This window comes from Genypterus blacodes, unplaced genomic scaffold, assembly GCF_046128005.1.
Source record: "Genypterus blacodes isolate CSIRO-AG114 ecotype Tasmania unplaced genomic scaffold, CSIRO-AGI_Gbla_v1 ptg000098l_1, whole genome shotgun sequence".
Taxonomy (NCBI): Eukaryota; Metazoa; Chordata; class Actinopteri; order Ophidiiformes; family Ophidiidae; genus Genypterus; species Genypterus blacodes.
The window spans coordinates 449,092-467,108 of NW_027466902.1; the positions used below are offsets into that span (position 1 = coordinate 449,092).

At 41.4% G+C, this 18,017-nt stretch overlaps 2 protein-coding genes and 1 long non-coding RNA gene across 4 annotated transcripts; 2 read left to right on the forward strand and 1 right to left on the reverse strand.

Annotated features, from left to right (window-relative positions):
* Positions 1-2,223: 2,223 nt before the first annotated feature.
* On the reverse strand, positions 2,224-2,936 carry LOC143008070 (uncharacterized). The gene is made up of 2 exons (XR_012964545.1): positions 2,853-2,936; positions 2,224-2,721 (listed from the first exon to the last, which is right to left on the reverse strand). It is a non-coding gene; the product is annotated as an uncharacterized LOC143008070 (long non-coding RNA).
* Positions 2,937-6,386: 3,450 nt separating this feature from the next.
* dpf2l (D4, zinc and double PHD fingers family 2, like) lies at positions 6,387-12,958 on the forward strand. Of its 2 annotated transcripts, none has more exons than XM_076159599.1 (11): positions 6,387-6,454; positions 7,250-7,410; positions 7,702-7,809; positions 8,008-8,204; positions 8,593-8,685; positions 8,981-9,065; positions 9,651-9,785; positions 10,359-10,490; positions 10,592-10,704; positions 10,934-11,015; positions 11,255-12,958. In XM_076159599.1, exons 1-11 carry the CDS (start codon positions 6,423-6,425, stop codon positions 11,338-11,340), a joined length of 1,224 nt encoding a protein of 407 aa, XP_076015714.1. In that variant the 5' UTR covers positions 6,387-6,422; the 3' UTR covers positions 11,341-12,958. The 2 variants fall into 2 exon arrangements, with proteins under 2 accessions (XP_076015714.1, XP_076015715.1); XM_076159600.1 differs by having other exon boundaries at positions 8,011-8,204.
* Positions 12,959-13,545: 587 nt separating this feature from the next.
* On the forward strand, positions 13,546-17,778 carry LOC143008031 (zinc finger CCHC domain-containing protein 7-like). The gene is made up of 8 exons (XM_076159572.1): positions 13,546-14,332; positions 14,853-14,905; positions 15,167-15,277; positions 15,462-15,632; positions 15,964-15,999; positions 16,115-16,216; positions 16,407-16,524; positions 16,998-17,778. The coding sequence occupies exons 1-8, from the start codon at positions 13,984-13,986 to the stop codon at positions 17,483-17,485; spliced, it is 1,428 nt and encodes a 475-aa protein (XP_076015687.1). The 5' UTR covers positions 13,546-13,983; the 3' UTR covers positions 17,486-17,778.
* Positions 17,779-18,017: the final 239 nt, after the last annotated feature.

Consider the following 18,017-nt stretch of genomic DNA (forward strand, 5'->3'; position numbering starts at 1 on the left):
TGCCCAACTAACTGGCAGATCTGGTTCTATGCAGGGTGGGGATAGACATGCCATTCAGCTCCATGACAAGATGGAAGGCTTCCTGAAGCATACCGAAAGATAGTGGCGGCGTCAGGGAGATAACATCTGCATGATTCCATCACTTTCACCCTTTAACCCTAACCCTTCACTCATATCCATTTACTTTGACAAATACCTTTAACTTTCTCCTTACTCCTTCCTTCTACTTCTAGATAGTTATGCAGAGTCATACCAAATTAAATCAGTACGATATTTTTCATCTGCCAGATTCTTGATTGAGAAAGACATTTTGTTATTTTAAACAATGCTGTCATGACAGGGTTGTTGTTGAACATGTCAAACGACGCATACCAGAAAGTTCAATGATGGGTCATAATATACCTATAGACCTATGTAAATGTGCAAATAGCCGGTCTGTATTATTTTTACGTTAGTGAGTGTCAGGAAAATTCTTCTCTTCAGGCACGGAGACTTCAGAACACTTGGGTTGAGAATTTATTGCTGCAGCAAGAGTCAAGTCAGTTACAATGTGTGGTCATTGCAGTCTGGGTTGACTGACTTTCAATAGCTAAACTCGTCCTATTATACATGGTTGCCAGAGAACTTTGTCCCGATCACTCACAGTCTTGATCAGTTAAACAGTAACAACAGTACACACTACCTGAGTAAATCACAAGTTATCAATATCAGTAGGAAACATCTTGGTGCACACTGTCTGAGTCAATCATAAGACTGTCTCTAGTCAGACTGCTTGTTTCCTCCTGTACTGGACTTCAGCATGCTCTTATCCCATAGTATAACTCAATCAACATTTTTCTAACAGTGAGTTTCTTAAACTTGGCCCACTGATCACACATTACACACACATTACACTGAACACACAATTTCAGTTTGGTGTATACTTATTTCCTGAAATGTCCAGAAACCATGCTTTTGTCACGCCTCCTGGTTTGTTTGCAACATTATTTCAGTTACATTTTGAACTTCTGATCCTCTCAACCTCTTCAGGTGTTTTGGTGGTGTTAATGTCTGTTCATTTTACTTCCTGTGGCAACCAGGTAGTTTTCACTTTGAGCAGGTACCTTTGGGGGATGTGTTTTCTTTGAGATCTTGGTTGGGAGAGAGGAGTATATAAGGGCAGCTACAGAGGAGGAATTGTAGCAGGATTGGGCTTCCAGCTTGCACCAGGCTAGATCAGGAGAGTCCACCCATTAGCGGGTAGTAATTAAAAGAAGTAATTTATGAATATGAATTGGAGGTTTGGTAACGCGAGACCCCCACAGAACTCACATCTTTGTAATAGTGATTTGCTGATTGTTGGAGGCTTTGCACCCCAAATGAAGGCAATGGTCATTTTGTCTAAAGAGTCAAAGAAATGTTGAAGGAGAATAAAGGAAGAGATTGAAACAGGAACAAGAAATCTCATTTTAATCACATTTATTTCCCAATTAAGGAGATCCGTAAGCAGTTCCATCTCAGAAGGTCAGACTTCAGTGTCATGGTGAGCGCGGTATAGTTGGGAGGTCTGAGAATGTATGTGTCACATTGTTAATGGGGTAACATTCACTCTTTGAGATATTTATTTTGTACCCAGAAAAGTTGTTAAAGGTGTCCAGAAAAGACAGGACAGCTGGAAGACTAGATATGGAGTCAGTTAAGTAGAGCAACAAATTATCCGCATATAGTGTTGGTCGACGATCGAAAGAAATGGCCAGTGGTTCAATGGCCAAGGCAAAGAGGAGTAGACATAAGGGGCATAGTGGCGGGTCCCCCGGTGTAGTGTAAAATATTCTGAACGAATATCATTTGTATGGGCACTGGCCTGTGGTGATGTATAATAATTTATTCCAGAACTGCTGTAATTTTTGATCCAGGTTTATTGTTATCTTCAATCACATAAACATTTAAGTAAGTAAAGACATCATGGCAAAGAAATTACGAAGCAGGTATATGCAAATTGTTGAAGTTATTTGTTTCAGAGAGTTGTTGAAAATTCCAAGGTTGCCAGGAAGAACAGGCTATCTGATCCAAATCGTCTTTCCCCCCCAAAAAAAATCCATTTCATGAAAGGTGATTATTGTGGAAAACTTTTATAACTATATTATCAGCTTGGTGTCTTTGGTAAAATATCCAGAAATCATGCTTTTGTCACGCCTCCTGGTTTGTTTGCAACATTATTTCAGTTTCATTTTGAACTTCAGATTTCTTAACCTCTTCAGGTGTTTTGGTTGTGTCAGTGTCTGTTAATTTGACTTCCTGTGGCAACCAGGTAGTTTTCACTTTAAGCAGGTCCCACCTCTCAGGAATCAGTCCATTGTTGAACAGCAGTGAAGTCAGATAAGAGAACAACAATGTGGCAAAGATGGTATACAGCATGCTGATAGTTCTGATGGGAGCATGCTGGACATAAACACCCTCCTCAAGAGTGCAACCTGGGAAATGGAGGACAACGAGGGATGGCTCCCCATACAACACTCTCAACAACACGCCAAATACAAAGCCAATGATGGAGCTGTAGCAATTAGATATGCTAAAGAAGAGGACACAGATGAGTTGAGGGAACATGATGGTGTAGGCTATGTCTGAGCCCAGGACCCAGAACCCCATGATGCTGTTGTTTAGGGAGGTGAGTGCTGTACCAGCCACGCCTCCCAACACCACAGTGAGACAAATCACCCACTGGATCTCCCTGTCTGATGACTGGTAGAATAAGACAAAAGAAACCAAAAACAAACTAAAACAAACTGAGCTCGCTTCTCACTGTTTCATCTCTAACAGTAACCACCCCCTGCTCGCCACCCCCACACACACTGTTTCAGTCCACATCTTACCTTTGTCCTTAAGATGTTCTTGTAGATGTTTGCTGAGAAGATGGAGGCAGCTGACAGGAGAAACGAGTCTGTTGACGACATAACTTCTCTTCTTCATAATTGAAGATATCAAAGTAAACCAAATAAAAATCCAAACACCTTCCCCTATATGATCTCACCTGGCGAAGATTCCCAACACCAAGTTGATTCCTCAATTTCCCAGCAGTATCATCTCAGTCCGGCCTCCTGAGCTGCTGCTCTCTACACACTTGGACTTCTTTGATGCCCATATGCCGGTCCCCAGCACCAGCAGGTAGAAGAGCTCCATCATCACCACTCCTGGAATGTTCAGGCTCATTGTACACCGACTGACGGATCCTGTCTGCTTTTCTTGGCAAGACTGAGTGATGAAATGAAATGAACATGATGACCCATGAAATATTTATATAAGTTATACATCTGAGGTTTATAAAAGGATAGTAAGCCATGAGCACAAAGAACACAACACTTAACTGGTGAACCAACTCTAAGACTGTAAAATCCCACTCAGGAAAGCATCCCTTAGGCAGATGCTAGAGCGCAAACACTGACATTGCCCGTTTCTACCCTAGAGCCATAACCACACTAAATGCGGAATTCTGAACACTTTTTCATGTTTACAGTCTTAGTTAGTTTAGCATTTGCATTTATTTGCATTGGTTCCCATGGTTGTGTGGCTGTTTTCTTCTAAAGATTTGCATTATTTCACTGCATCAGACGTAGCACTTAATTAATGTTGTTGTACTGTTCGTGCAATAACAATAAAGGCATTCTATTCTATTCTATTTTATTTGATTATTACTTATCTTAGAGGCTTGTTAAATGAATCAATTGCACAATTCCGTTGTACATGTACAATAACAATAAAGATATTCTATCCCATTCTATTCTAAAATTATAGTGGCCATTCTAGTTGCTCACTGCTTCTCCGTCATTTTTCTACCGAAGACAAAGTTCCTCACTGTGGTATACAGAAAATCTTTCACGTTGGTTATGCATATTAAACGCCGCCGTCAGCCCAAACCTTCATCAAAGTAGTGCAGAGTTCAAATTAGGACAAAGCAAAACCCATATTACATTACATACATTACATTACGATCATTTAGCAGACGCTTTTATCCAAAGCGACTTACATTACATTATATTACCACCCTTCGCAGAGGGGGGAGCAATTGAGGGTTCGGTGCCTTGCTCAGGGGCACCTCAGCAGGGACTTGAACCGGCAACCCTCCGGTTCTTAAGCGGAAGCTCTACCCACTCGACTACTGCCTCCCCATATTGTCTTACCTTTGTAGTATTGCAACAATTGTTTCAAAAATTTCACAAGTTCAGTGCCTATCAACGTCTTTCAGCAGCCACTGTAAAACAAAATCATAAACAGCGCTCAAGTCATCCAATATTTTGAAACTCAGTCTATAATCAGCCGCTCCTAAATGAGAGTGAGAGCGAAGTAAGCGCAAGGATACTGAAGTGACCAATCCGTTTTTCAAAATGAACTGCAAAAATTGGCGGTGACAAATGGTGCAAGAACTAAATCCAGACAATGACTGAGAAAGACTACTCTGACTACACACTAACAATAAATCAAGTACCATATAAAACAATTTCAAAGTTAGATTCTGACATTTGTACCTAGAAATGGCTCAATGTTTGATATTTGAGGGGCTATAAAACATTAGAGAGAAAGAAAGAAGGAGGAGAGAGAGGAAGGCACACAGAGGGGCACAGCAACAAAGAAGACAATACTAATAGAAGTATGTGTGGACAATGAAGGTTCTGCAGCATTCCCCCAACACGTTTTCCCTCCGGGGATCAATAATAAAAGTGTTCTTCTTAGTTCTTAAAAAATCTCAACATGAGGAGTCAAAAGAGACTTAAAGAGCAGTGCAGCAGCAGAGCAGCAATCTAGTTTTATACACTCAAATGGTCCCTCCAAGCATTTAGTCTAAATGTACATCCATTTGTACATTTAGTAAAGGGTGTTTAGGGTGTTGTTATCTCATGTTATCTTTGTTAACATCTATCATGTACAAAATGAATGCTTCTTCACATAATATATGATAATTGTTGTGGAAACATAACGATCTGTATGTGTAGCATTTTGTGTGTTTAATTAGGCATGCTGAAGATTCACAGTTCACACTAAGTGTTTCAGGGTTGCCTTCACCTTTTGTAATAGATAGCATTGAGATGTTTATGCTTTCATTGTGCATCTTATCGTGTACTCGGGCCTTGGACGTCCTAGAAGCCGGAAGGGCGCCTTTCTATCTCTTCTCTGTGACCTGGTGCGGATGTACCGTGTTGCCTCTGACACCTCGGAAGTCGTCTTTCCTGTCTTGCAACCAGATCACACTCACTGCAGTGTAAGAAATAAACTGATTCATCTGTTTATTGACTCTTCTCAATGTCTTACAACCAAAGAACCAGAATTGCCAACACAATCACAGTACAAACAGTGATATTATATGATAGAACTTGGGATATAAGGCAACATAGACTTATATTTATACACATCGTATGACTAATGATATTGATTTATTTACGATCAAAGCTTTTGATTAATGACTTTCAAGCTTCATCTATACAGGACAGGCTTCAACAATAACCTGTGAGACCTCATTTTCAATGTTTTCCCAAGCATCACAAATATATTGAAATGAAAGGTTCTTGCATTCTATCTCCTTCTTACTTTTAGAGAAACGTGTGTAATGTTTGTGAATGTGTGTGCTCTCACTGACCCGAGCTTTGAGCAAAATGCTGCAGCAAAATAAAATGAAACAGAAATATGCTGGGGGCTTTATAGCGCCTCCCTGAGTATATTGTTTGCATCCAGTTTCACCCACATGCATCAGATCTGGTAGGCATGCGGGGAATATGAAAATGGATAACACACTGATATACATGAACTTTGTCCAAGACTTCAAACTTTGTCCATAATCCTTCCTCCTATTTCTACACAGTTATTCCAAGTCATACAAAATTTAACCAGCACAATTTGTTTCATCTGCCAGATTCTGAATTGAGAAGGACATTTTGATATCTTGAACAATGTTGTCATGACAGGGTTGTTGTTGAACAGGTCAACCGACGCATACCAAGATGTGTGGCATTTGTACACTTCAGTGGCTAAAAAAAATTGCAAGAATGTTCAATGGTGTGTGATAATATACCTTTAGACCTATATGTGCTGGGCCCACTAATCACATATTAATGAGTGACTTTAAGCACATCTCAAGACTAAACACCAGGCACAAATACCATTGCATCACCTTTGGGCTTGGGCCCCTCAATTGCTCCTCACAGAAATAATAAGGTTATTATGATGTTTGAATTTCTAATCGCACTTTTTGCGAATCTTCTCGGGTGCTTGATTTATGCAACCAGGTGTAGGGAAGGAGAGATGAAGAATACTCGATTCACTGCGACGTTGCTGGAGACCCCGAATTAAGTACCCGGATGAGAAGTACGGGATTTGGACTGTGGGTGGCAGCAGCGACTGAAATCGTCTGTGCGCAGCCGCGGTGGCGCTTTTCACGACTGCATCAAGAAAACATGGCGGCGGCCGTCGACAGTGTTGTGAAAGTGTAAGTTTTCCACTATTTAGTGTAAGAATACAACTAAGCGGAGAATGTTTAATCCATGACTTGATGAGAGTAAATGATTCCGCTAATGTGAAGTGAACAAAATGTACGCACGGAATCCACATCTTCGAACACTATATGTTTCCCTAGAGAGTAACGTTATCCAACCGAGCTACGGTTAGCATGCTAGCTACGGTTCAATACAAACGAAGGAAGCCGTGGAGCTAAGCTAACCCATTGTTGTACTGTGTTGACTTTGACCACCACTCGGCAGTAATTCGGCCAAACGAGGATGTGTTCAGGCGGGTTAATAGTCAATATCACCAAAGTGTTTACAGGAAGATACAGGGGGGGAATTATTTAACAGCTACGGTGAGCTGACAGCTTGGCGGGCGCGTTGTTGAGACACTCGCTAACAACCAACCTTTTGTTCTGCTTATTTCCGTGGTTCTGCTCACGTTAACGCAGCGAGGAAGGCGTAATTACCCTCGATCTTCTTATCCTCTTTGAACGCTACATTACAATGCGACACATAAATGATGAGTGGAGTTTAAGCGTTGATACGTCGAAGTCATTGAGGGGCACTCTCTTGGTTAATAGTGTAATTAGTTTCCTTTTTGTGAATCAAGTGAATGAATTATAAAGTATGAGGGTAAAAATAAAGCTTTAGACAGCTTCAATAGGAATTAAGGAGGGATTATGGTTTATTTCACTTAATAAGAAGTTTATATTTTAGTTGTATACAATCTTTATCCAGTACTAACTTGTATATATTTGATCCCATCTTGCACGTTTCAGGCTGGGAGAGCAGTATTACAGAGATGCTATGGAGCAGTGCCATAGTTACAATGCTCGCCTGTGTGCCGAGCGCAGCATCCTCATGCCCTTCCTGGACTCTCAGACCGGCGTGGCCCAGTCTAACTGTTACATATGGATGGAGAAGAGACACCGGAGTGCAGGTTTGGATTATTTCTAGATAACTATTGTTATTGGGATTACATTTAAATATGGTCTACAGTAACATGTGGTAACGGAAAATTCTTCCTTACGGTATGATAAGTTTTGCATTATTGTTCCACCATAATTTGTAAAATGAATATCCAGTACCCATAGCATTCAATATACTGTATATATAGATATGGCCCATTTATTTCCGCCTAGATTTGTGTCGGATAAGTGTCTGTCCTTTACATGTAAGAACTTGATTCACCTGTTGGCACTTCACTAAACGTTGTGCCATTTGTCTCCAGGTGGAGCCCCAGGACAGCTGTATACCTACCCGGCCCGTCGTTGGAGGAAGAAGCGGCGTTCTCACCCCCCTGAGGACCCACGCTTGGCCTTCCCCCCTATGAAAGCAGGTATGACAACCAGCTCCTCTTTTCGACTGTCAAAAGTGTTCAGGGATTGGGTACTTCTATCTAGATTATTTTATAGCATTTATAGCTCATCTGCCTGGTTTCAGTCACGTATCCTTTCCTTTGTAAAAGTGTGATTGTGTCCTGTTAATTAATTTGGTTTGTGTGTGAATGCTTTAATGTTTGGTTTGGTGTGTGTAGCAGATTTGGAGCTTGGTCTGAAGCGTGATACCTTGGGGCCAGTAGATGGCAGCAGCCTGGAAGCCCTCCTCAAAGGGGAGCCCCTTGACAGGAGGAGCGGAGTGTCAGACCTCCGTGGCCCTGAGGATGACCCGGCCACTGTGGAGCCCGCTGCTGCCTCAGCCTCCACCCACACTTCCTCTGGTCGAATCCGTAAGGTGAGTCTAAAAGCAAGCTAAGTGAAGTAGAGTGGCCTCACTGTTCTTTCAATGTCCTTTTTAGTGTTTCGATGTGGCGTCCGGATTCCATTAGGTCACGAAAAACATTTGTGTCACGTTGAACATTAAATACTTATAAGAACAATGGCTCCTCTCCCGTCATGTTTGTTCTTCTTGCCACGCAGGCTCAAGCAAACATCAATATCTCCATAGGGTTTTCAGGCTGATAAACTAGGTTCTTGTCTATTTTTAATTGTTATAACATCATCTGGTGATAGTATATAGTCCATTAGTCCATAAAATTGGAACTGAAATTAATCTCCTTGGTTTTCTTTGGGTGTTCCCATGCTTCTGTGTTTGAGAATTAATCAGAACTTTCTCATTTTAGCGAGTCTTAGACCATGATGACTACTTGGATGACCTAGATGATGAAGATTTTGAGGATGAGACCCCTAAGAGGCGGGGCAAGAGCAAGTCCAAGGTGAGTGCAGTGCCCAATTCTACAGTCAGTTCACCATAGGATCCCAAGAGAACAATGTCAGGCATCTATCATTATTGTCCCAGTCAGGCTTAGTGCAGGATCAGGTTTGTTCCAGCCAATTTGTAAAGGTTCAACATGTGTACTTTAACAGAAAATGTGATTAATATCATGATCATTTATCAGTAGAGGCTACTGCAACACCAAACCTAACAATGTGACTGTGGCCGTGTCCGAGTTGATACCATGCAAAACAAAAGTGTGCTCATGTGTCGCTGTTCCTCCATGGGTTCCTCAGGGTCGCAGTGACAAGAATGGCAAGAAGAAAACAGAGGCTGCCGCTGCAGCGCTGGAGGAGAGGGACAAACCTTACGCTTGTGACAGTGAGTAGAAGCATTTGTTTCACGCACATCAGCGAGGCCTTCCCTTTGTGTGATACATTAACAAGATCTGTGCGTCTGTCAAAGATGAGCCTTCTGTTCTGCCATGCATGATTAAACCTGAGACCCCATCTGGAATGTAAGTCTTAAAACGTGAAAGTGGAGAAGTTGCTAAACTGGATTTTCGAGATGCCACTCTGTGTTTTTTATGAACCGATGGTTGCAACTTGGTGTGAACACGCACGCCTCTGCCTAGCGCCTAGTGCGTCAGCCAAAGATTACTCGTTAGGAAACAGAGTAAGTAGAACACAATCATTAAACAAATCCGGTTGTGGTGTAGTGAGCGGCGCTGTTTAAGGCTCCACCTTGGGCCTTTCTGGACAGTAGTCATAGGTTGCAGCCACCGCTACTGTACTTTTTTAACTGTGTGTGTGTGTGTGTGTGTGTGTGTGTGTGTGTGTGTGTGTGTGTGTGTGTGTGTGTGTGTGTGTGTGTGTGTGTGTGTGTGTGTGTGTGTGTGTGTGTGTGTGTGTGTGTGTGTGTGTGTGTGTGTGTGTGTGTGTGTGTGTGTGTGTGTGTGTGTGTCAGTCTGTGGGAAGCGCTACAAGAACCGACCGGGCCTGAGCTACCACTACACACACTCTCACCTGGCTGAGGAGGAGGGCGAGGACCGCGAAGAGATCGAGGCACCACCCACTCCTCGCCAGCCTGAGGAGCAGAAGAGTGAGTCAATCTCTTGTATTTCAAAGGAGAGATGGGTGGGGAATGTTGCATGCGTTCTAGCATGTGTGCGTTTGTGAAGGGGAATACTTAAATATTTTGTTCTCCTTTTTTGGTTTTCCTTTTTTCCTTTTTTGTTCTCCTTTTTTCCTTTTCCCAATCATCGCACTATGTGTGCATTCATAGTAGTGTGATAGGAAATTAGACCCAGTCTTCATGACTAGGAATTGTTTTTTGGTATCTCTGGCATATTTTCATCATATCATTCATGTTTTGTTTCACATTTAGTGCACGTGGGGCCGTGTTAATGATTTCATTGTCAAACATGTATTAGTTTGGATCAGATAAGAATTCACTCCATTACCCGAGACAGGTGTTTTTGGCTTGCATGGCGTGAATGGATTTATAGTATTGAACTTTGAAATAGTTTGCATTTGTAAAGTGACTAAAAGACTGTCTGAAAATGTTGATTTGAAAGGGGATTTCAGAGGTATAAAGCTCTCCTTGTTATAATTCAATTTTTTTTAAAAACAACAGCAATTCCAAATGTGCGCTTCATCCGTCTGTCCTGTTTAGCAAATAAGAAAGGTCCTGATGGACTGGCCCTGCCCAACGACTACTGTGACTTTTGCCTGGGAGACTCCACTTTAAACCAGAAGACTGGCCAATCAGAAGAGCTTGTATCATGCTCAGACTGTGGGCGCTCAGGTAAGACGATGCTAGAAAGCTTCCTGAAGTCTGCTGCCTTTGCTTTGGGTTTCTTTGTGTTTAATCCGATTTGACTGTATTTTGTTGTTCTCTTCTCTCAGGCCACCCGACCTGCCTGCAGTTCACACCAGTGATGATGGCTGCAGTGAAGACTTACCGCTGGCAGTGTATCGAGTGCAAGTGCTGTAACGTTTGCGGCACCTCAGAGAATGATGTAAGAACCTCATCTAGGCCTTAGTTTGTCCTACAAATTCATATTGGAATGGTGACAGTGTTTTTCACTGCAGCTTAATAAATGACAAGAGGGGTTAAAATAAATCTGTAATAAAAGAAAGTTTCATAGATTACTTTTGTACACCATTAACCAGCTTCGTGTTGTTTTTGGTGGGAACGTCTTGTTTCCTTGCTCGACTGCACTTCATGTAGTTCTTGTGTTTTTATAGGACCAGCTCTTGTTCTGTGATGACTGTGACCGAGGCTACCACATGTACTGTCTAGCTCCACCCATGACCGAACCACCCGAGGGTAAGTTACAGCAGAGCTTGTCTCAGCAGTACATTATATGAGGTGGACATTTCAGAAGACTGATCCACCGAGTTTCAGGAAGTAATAATTGTTAGGAAAACACAGAGATAAAAGAAGTAAAGGACACAGACTTAATTTACTTTATTATTACAAAAGGAGAATTGCAAATAGGCACATCCTTTAATTTCATAGAGGTTATGATGTCGCGGAAACTAAAACCCTGCCTCTGTGAATTGTAGGGAGCTGGAGCTGCCACCTGTGCTTGGCTCTGCTGAAGGATAAAGCCTCCATATACCAGCAGAACCAGAGCTCTGCCCCTGAGTGACGCAACAACAAGACTCCCCACTCAGCAACTGGACCCTACCCTGATCAACATTTCAGACCTCCTGTCACTCCGGAGCTGAGCGGCTCAGTCCAGACGTAGCGGAGCCAATCACTGATCAGCTTTAGAAGAACTGTTTCTATTCACAGCGTAAGCAAAGGGACATAACAGACCTCAGATCAGTCAAGACGGGGATGGCACAAGTCATTGAGGCTTTCTCTCCAACACACACACACACACACACTCACACACACATACACGCTATATACACAGACACACTCCCGGACTGTTACACACACTAGATAAACACACAAAGCATGCAGTAACCATAGTAACTGCTGTCTCCACAGGAACTCCCAGGAGCAAATGGTATATCACGGCTAAATTATCTGTACCTTTACACGTTCAGAGACACAAAGTGGACTGTTAACACGTTTTTCTGCCAAATTATCTATTTTTACTCTCTTTATCGGGAGAAAAGACAATATCACTGCATAAAGGTGTTTTCAGAATGAATCATGTTTTCACAGATTATAACTAATACTTTTATTATGATTACCAGTAGTCGTGACATTTGTCTTGTCTTTCTGATCCATCGGTAAATTTAATTTTTGCAAGAGGTTTCCCTGTGGGGAACAGTTTGGTGCCATGGTCCATCATCACATAAGATATACATTACCGTGACTGATCTGTCAACAAATAGAATCACCCGAGCCCCCCTTTTCTTTTTTTCTTTTTTTACAATCTAGGACGGGGACAGCTTGAACATCTTGTGAAATGATGTATCTTTTTCTGCCAACAAGACGATAGCATTGACTCATTAAGATATAGTTGATAACTTCCAGGGCAGTAAATTCCACTTCTATAGAGTACCTTTTTTCTCATTTATGTTAAGGAAACACTTTATACATCTGGGCATATCTTGGGGCAAACGTTCTCTTGTCGGGTAAATCCATTTTGTTTGGTTTGATATTAAATATACTAGACAACGCCCTTGTTATCATATTTTAGTATTGGAGGAAGTGACACCAACTCACTATTTAGCCTGATTCAACTACTGTATATGCTTCTAGAAAATGTTAAGGTGCATTCTCATTCTCAGATGTTTTGTGCTAGCTTTTTAGATACGTTTTGGCAGTAACATCATCCATTGCAGATCATTTTTGACACTGACTACCAGTTTCTAGCAATCACATGGAATCCATCATTGACTCTAATCATTTGTCACACTGAGGCAGATTTGCATGCAAACTGCATCTGCATGAATGCGCACACATCACAATTGGTTTTTTTTTGTTTGTATTTTTTAAATATTTTGTATACAGTATATGATCAGCTATTCATTTGGTATTGGGAGTTCTTTTCTAGTAGTATTTTGTAAAGTATATGGTATAGCAAACACTTTGAATATAGCTCCTAATGCATTATATGTACTGTATTGACTTTTTAAATTTTGTTATGACTGTGACATGTTTGAATTTCTTTTAATATTCTGATATGTCAGACCTCCATGAGTATTTGTAAAATGATGTATTTTGTTGTACTTTTTTCTTTTTTTAAATTTTTTTGGTATTGAAGCTGATATAGCCTGACTGAAATAAAACATTTCACTGTATTTGAATTGCATGTCCATTATTATAGAAGTAGAGGGAAGCAACGTAGGATTGCAGAATGTGTGGTGCCACATTTGGGCTAAACAACTATCAGCCCAACTCCTTATTTAAATAGATGATAGTGGAGTCACCACACTAACAGCGAACACACTTATGACTTGATGTCTACTTGATGTCATCTAATTTAGATTGTCAACATTTTGTGTAAATGTTTTGTGCTGTATCTGTTCTATAACGTGCTCCTTTGCCCTCGCAAATTAATACAGTTTTGAATTACAAAATACAATTGATGTCATCTAAACTAACAGCAATGGTGTCATCGAACAAATTTACAATTGATGTCATCTAAACTAACAGCAATGATGTCATGAACAAATTTACAATTGATGTAATCTAAACTAACAGAGCTATAGCAATGGCAGCACACTTATACGGTGCTAAATAATACATTTCGTAATATATTGACCTTATCGTTATATGCGATAACCAATTTAAATGTGCCGATAGATAATAAAGCACTTTAAATGTTAGTGTAGCACAGAGTTAAATCCTGGGTGCAGTTTTGGTTGTCCAACATTTTTACGCAGACGACGTAAAACGCCGGGGAAGCGATTCAATCGCTGCTACAGACAGCATGTGTTTGTGATCATGTTTACTCTTTTCGCTGTGGCGTGTAAAGCGTTGTTCATGGGTTGTAATTCGTGTTTTGTCGCAACCGAGTTAACTACAGCCAGCCGTAAACGGCACAAATCCTAAAACTCTACCTTATTATTTGATTATTTACATTTTATTGCGTCGTCTTTCTCGGTTACTGCTAAAGCTAATGCTAATGCCTTACCACGTGACAAGATGTGGGGCGTTTTGACTACCGGCGTCAGATTTGACACATTTTCAATAACCAAGTAAAGGTTTGCTGCCACAGTTAACCAAGATGTTGCAGATTTAGAAAAAAAGTTATCTGTATATATTAGCGATTACTGTGTTATGCTAATGAGTCATCAATTGCGGAAGCTTTTTTGTTACACTGTGTGTCATGGAATATGAAGATGAACATTACGAAGAAGTATTTTTTACTGCTGCGATCCCCAGTAGTTCCGAAGATGAAACAGAGACTCTGCTCAGTCATACAGATCATAAAAAGAGTCAAAAATACAGCAGGGATCCATCATCTCCTCCGCTCATCCTCGCCCTCTCTCTTCCTGGGCGCGATGTAACTGCTTCTGGCTCCTCCAACCTGCAGGAGGAGCAGGATGAGGACAGTGACCAGCCCATCGAGGAGTGGATGGTTCTGGGAAGAGAGGAGCAACAGGGTGACTCAAGCATCCAGCTCAATCTGGGCTACTGGAGCAGCAGCAGCTCTGAGGATGACTCTGGAGATGAAGGTACTTGATGAAACAGTCTCACTGCCAGGAGAACATATGTTTCCTAATTGTTAATCTTTATTAGGGAATCCTGAAGCATCTGCCAGTGGGACAAACGTGGTGGGGATGAAGTTTTTTTTAAATTCATTATTCAAACTGAGACACTTTACTGAGCATATGCATATTAGTGAATACTCATGATCACAGCATGGAGCGCCCCTATGTTCTATGTTTTATATTTGTTTCCTTACACCCCAGCAATAGATATTAAGGGATGGGGTCCCTCAGCCCTCAGCTTGGCTTTGAGACTCACATGTGTGGTGTCTCTCTTGCTGCAGCGTCAGCATTTTTAGTATTAAAAATACTGCCTGCGATGCACAGTATTGATAGTTTTTTTTATTGGAGTGAACAACTTTATGGATTTTCCGACGCCAGTACAAGCAACAACTCTGCATGGGCGACATACATTATGGATTTTGATAATTAATCTACCATATGTCGTTTTTAATTCACGTTCTTTTGGATACTCTCCACATCTTAGATGAGAATGTGGAATCAGTTGATGATACCTGGGCTGTATCAGAGAAAGACAAGGTAAGGACACTCTTCGTTGATCATCATCCATTCATAAGGAATATTAAAAAGATTGTTTGCTGAAGGAAATGTATATTATGTATACATTTCACCACACTAATGGCTTGGAAAGTGGCTCTTAAATACTGTATGTATTTCCTCGTGATGGAAACTTCACCGTTGGCTCCGTAGAATTTACGAATTGTTCAGAAATATCTGAACTATTAAACTAGAATTATTTTAAAACTACAACTCTTGTTTTTTTCTCATCTTATTATCCAGTGGGGTCCTGACAGGTCGCAGGTCAGTCGCTATTATATGTATGGAGGTTCTCTGATCTGTTACAACTGCAACAGGACAGGACACCAAGCCAAAAGCTGCCATATCCACAAGGTAAAGAAACACAGCCCGGATAACATGAATCCCTTTCTAACAAAAAGCATTGATAGAATTCACTGTCTCATAGTACAAAGCTGTCAGCTTAACACTGGTATAGTCATTTGTACTGGAGTTTTGTAGTAATTGGTCAACATGGTCACAGTAAGGTTTAACAGTAAGTTTTCCTCCCTGTCTACAGAAGTTACCCACCTGCACGCTGTGTGGGATTCAGGGCCACATCCAGAGAAACTGTCCAGGCCGCAACTGTCCCAACTGTGGACTGCCTTCACACGGCCGCAGACCCTGCCAAGAGCCCCCACTGTGGAGCCAACACTGCCAGCGCTGTGGGATGATGGGACACCTCTCTGATGTGAGTTTGCCACGCGGTCATTCCAGAAATTAGGCTTAGAAAAGATGGATTTATTGTGAAAAGCCTGACTCTCAATTCCAAATGGAAGTTAATGGTGAGAATGCACAATCCAAACAAGGGTGAATGTGGTTGAAAGGTTTCATCTTTGTACTTGGTTACAATTCTTATTATGCTGTGGTGTAGAAGAGAGTTTAAAGAATATGTGTTGGGTTTTTTATTTACAGATTCTGTTGCCTCAAGCTTGTGAGGACCTTTTTGTTATCTGGTCTTAGCAAACAGTCACTCATTGTTCTTGCTGAGTAAGTTCCTTTGCTTTCCGTACCGTCCTCAGGCTTGCCCGGATACATGGAGACAGTACCACCTGACAGTGAGTGGCAGGCCTTCATCAGCTTTCTCCTTCACACTGACCTTCTTCAAAATACGTCATGTCTCATTATGGATATTTCCAATTTGCTTTTCCTCTTTACAATTTTATATTTCAGATCCAGGTAGATGTTCCCATCAGGCCCCAGGAAGAACACACCCGCAAACATGTGAAACCTGCTCATTGTTATAACTGCTCTGAGAGAGGACATTATGGCTATGTAAGTGATGAGCAGAAGCTTTATTTTCCTCTTCCCATCTCTCTTTTTGTATCTATTTTCCTCTGGTCTATTCATGTGATTCATCTGCCCTTCTTTGTTGGCATTTGGCACATCGGAAATTCCTCCTCTTTTGTTGTACTATCAGAAATTGAACTCTTCCTTCATCTTAATGTCTCTTTGTCACTGTCAGGAATGCGCTAGGAGAAGGATGGTCAGTGGGACGTTTCCCTCACTGCCCTACGTGTGCCACTACGACACCATGGAGGACATTCTCCAACGTCATGACAGGGTGCAGAGGAGAGTCAAAGGTGACATGCACCAGGGTTCTTTCCCCTAGTCTCACCTCCGTCGGCCCATTACCCCCTTCAAAAAAGCTGAGCAGATGTTTAACATCTACAGCAAACTTTAGTCATCCTATGTAACATTTAAAATCATCAATTGTTAATTAACCACACAATATTGACACTGTAATTATTGCACCTTAGATTAACAAGAAGCTCTGCAACCTCTACACCATTTCAAAAGGGTTGACTTCTATGTTAAATCTACCGAAGCATTTTACTACGGGAACAAGAGGGGAGGTTTCTTCTCATCAATAGAGCCGATTGTTGCTTTTGTAAAAGATTAGATGAAGATGGATAGAAATTGTTTTGTTTTTTTTTTGTTCTAAAAGGTTTGAAAATTGTCCCAAAGCAGCAGTAAAATGTGATAATGCAGGTTAAAAAACAAGATGTCAAACCCATTATGTCATCGTTCAAACATATGCTCTCATGCTTTTCAGAGCTTCTCAATGCTGGACCCATGCACTTGTCTGAACACCAGCAGTCCTCTGATGGTGGTGGTGAGGGCAGTCAGCCACCCCATGAGAAGCAGAAAAGGAGCCAGGAGGCACAAAGCCGTGCCGGAAGGAGGAAGACGTGGCCAGAGAGACGCAGAGAGAGACGGGAGTTAAAGAGGCTGAGGAGGGAGATCCAAGCAAAAAGGGAAGGTGTAGTACTACTGGGAAGATCCCAGGGCAGCTCTGATGAGGAAATGGACCTTATAGCTCCCTTCAGGTTCTCTCTCCACAGTGACAGGCATGCGCTACCTCCGCATGAGACGGGAAAGGATGAGGCTGGTGGCAAGAGAAGCAGGAAGAGCCGAGAGGAAGAGAGGTGGAAGAAGAGAAGAGGCATGAAACGTGGGGATATATACCCCCACAGTGAACTCAATGCATTGGATGAAAACCTCCTTTCTCCTAAGCAAAGAGTGCGCTACCGACGGAGATGAAGTATGCAGGTTTTTCAAGAAACTATTTAAAATAATATTTTTCAGTAGGACAGGTCCAAATAGACTTTGTTTTTGCAGTAGGAAAAGAGTGTAGAATGGTACTTTGAATAAGAAATTCTTCTTGAACATTCATACACTACAAATTTGGAATCACACTAGACCTGGCTCCTAAGCTACAATGTTGTTCCCTTCGGATTTACAGTAACAGAGCATTTTCTGTTTTTAAAATATTTCAAATGGGTAAAACAGCATACTTTTGATAGAATGATTAAAAACGTAGTATTTGTATTGTAAAGACAATAAAAACGTTTTTCCAACCAACTTACGTAAATATTTTATCTGCACTATGAGAGGGGCGGGATCGTAAGTGTGGAGAAATGGAGTAAAGGACCACCTATCCAGTTTATCAGAGAACAGAACGCATCGATATGCATCAGTAAGAAAGCAGGTTAGTGTTTTTATTTGAAACACAGCGCACAGAATGTATCGCATTAAACCCAGAGCCTTCAAACACCCCTGTAAGATCTCCGCT

Coding starts and splice junctions, on each gene's coding strand:
- LOC143008031 (XM_076159572.1), top strand. CDS start 13,984: ATGGAATATGAAGATGAACATTACGAAGAAGTATTTTTTACTGCTGCG. Junction 14,333..14,852: donor GGATGACTCTGGAGATGAAG/GTACTTGATGAA, acceptor TCCACATCTTAG/ATGAGAATGTGGAATCAGTT. Junction 15,278..15,461: donor AAAGCTGCCATATCCACAAG/GTAAAGAAACAC, acceptor CCCTGTCTACAG/AAGTTACCCACCTGCACGCT.
- dpf2l (XM_076159599.1), top strand. CDS start 6,423: ATGGCGGCGGCCGTCGACAGTGTTGTGAAAGT. Junction 7,411..7,701: donor GAAGAGACACCGGAGTGCAG/GTTTGGATTATT, acceptor ATTTGTCTCCAG/GTGGAGCCCCAGGACAGCTG. Junction 9,786..10,358: donor CCAGCCTGAGGAGCAGAAGA/GTGAGTCAATCT, acceptor TGTCCTGTTTAG/CAAATAAGAAAGGTCCTGAT.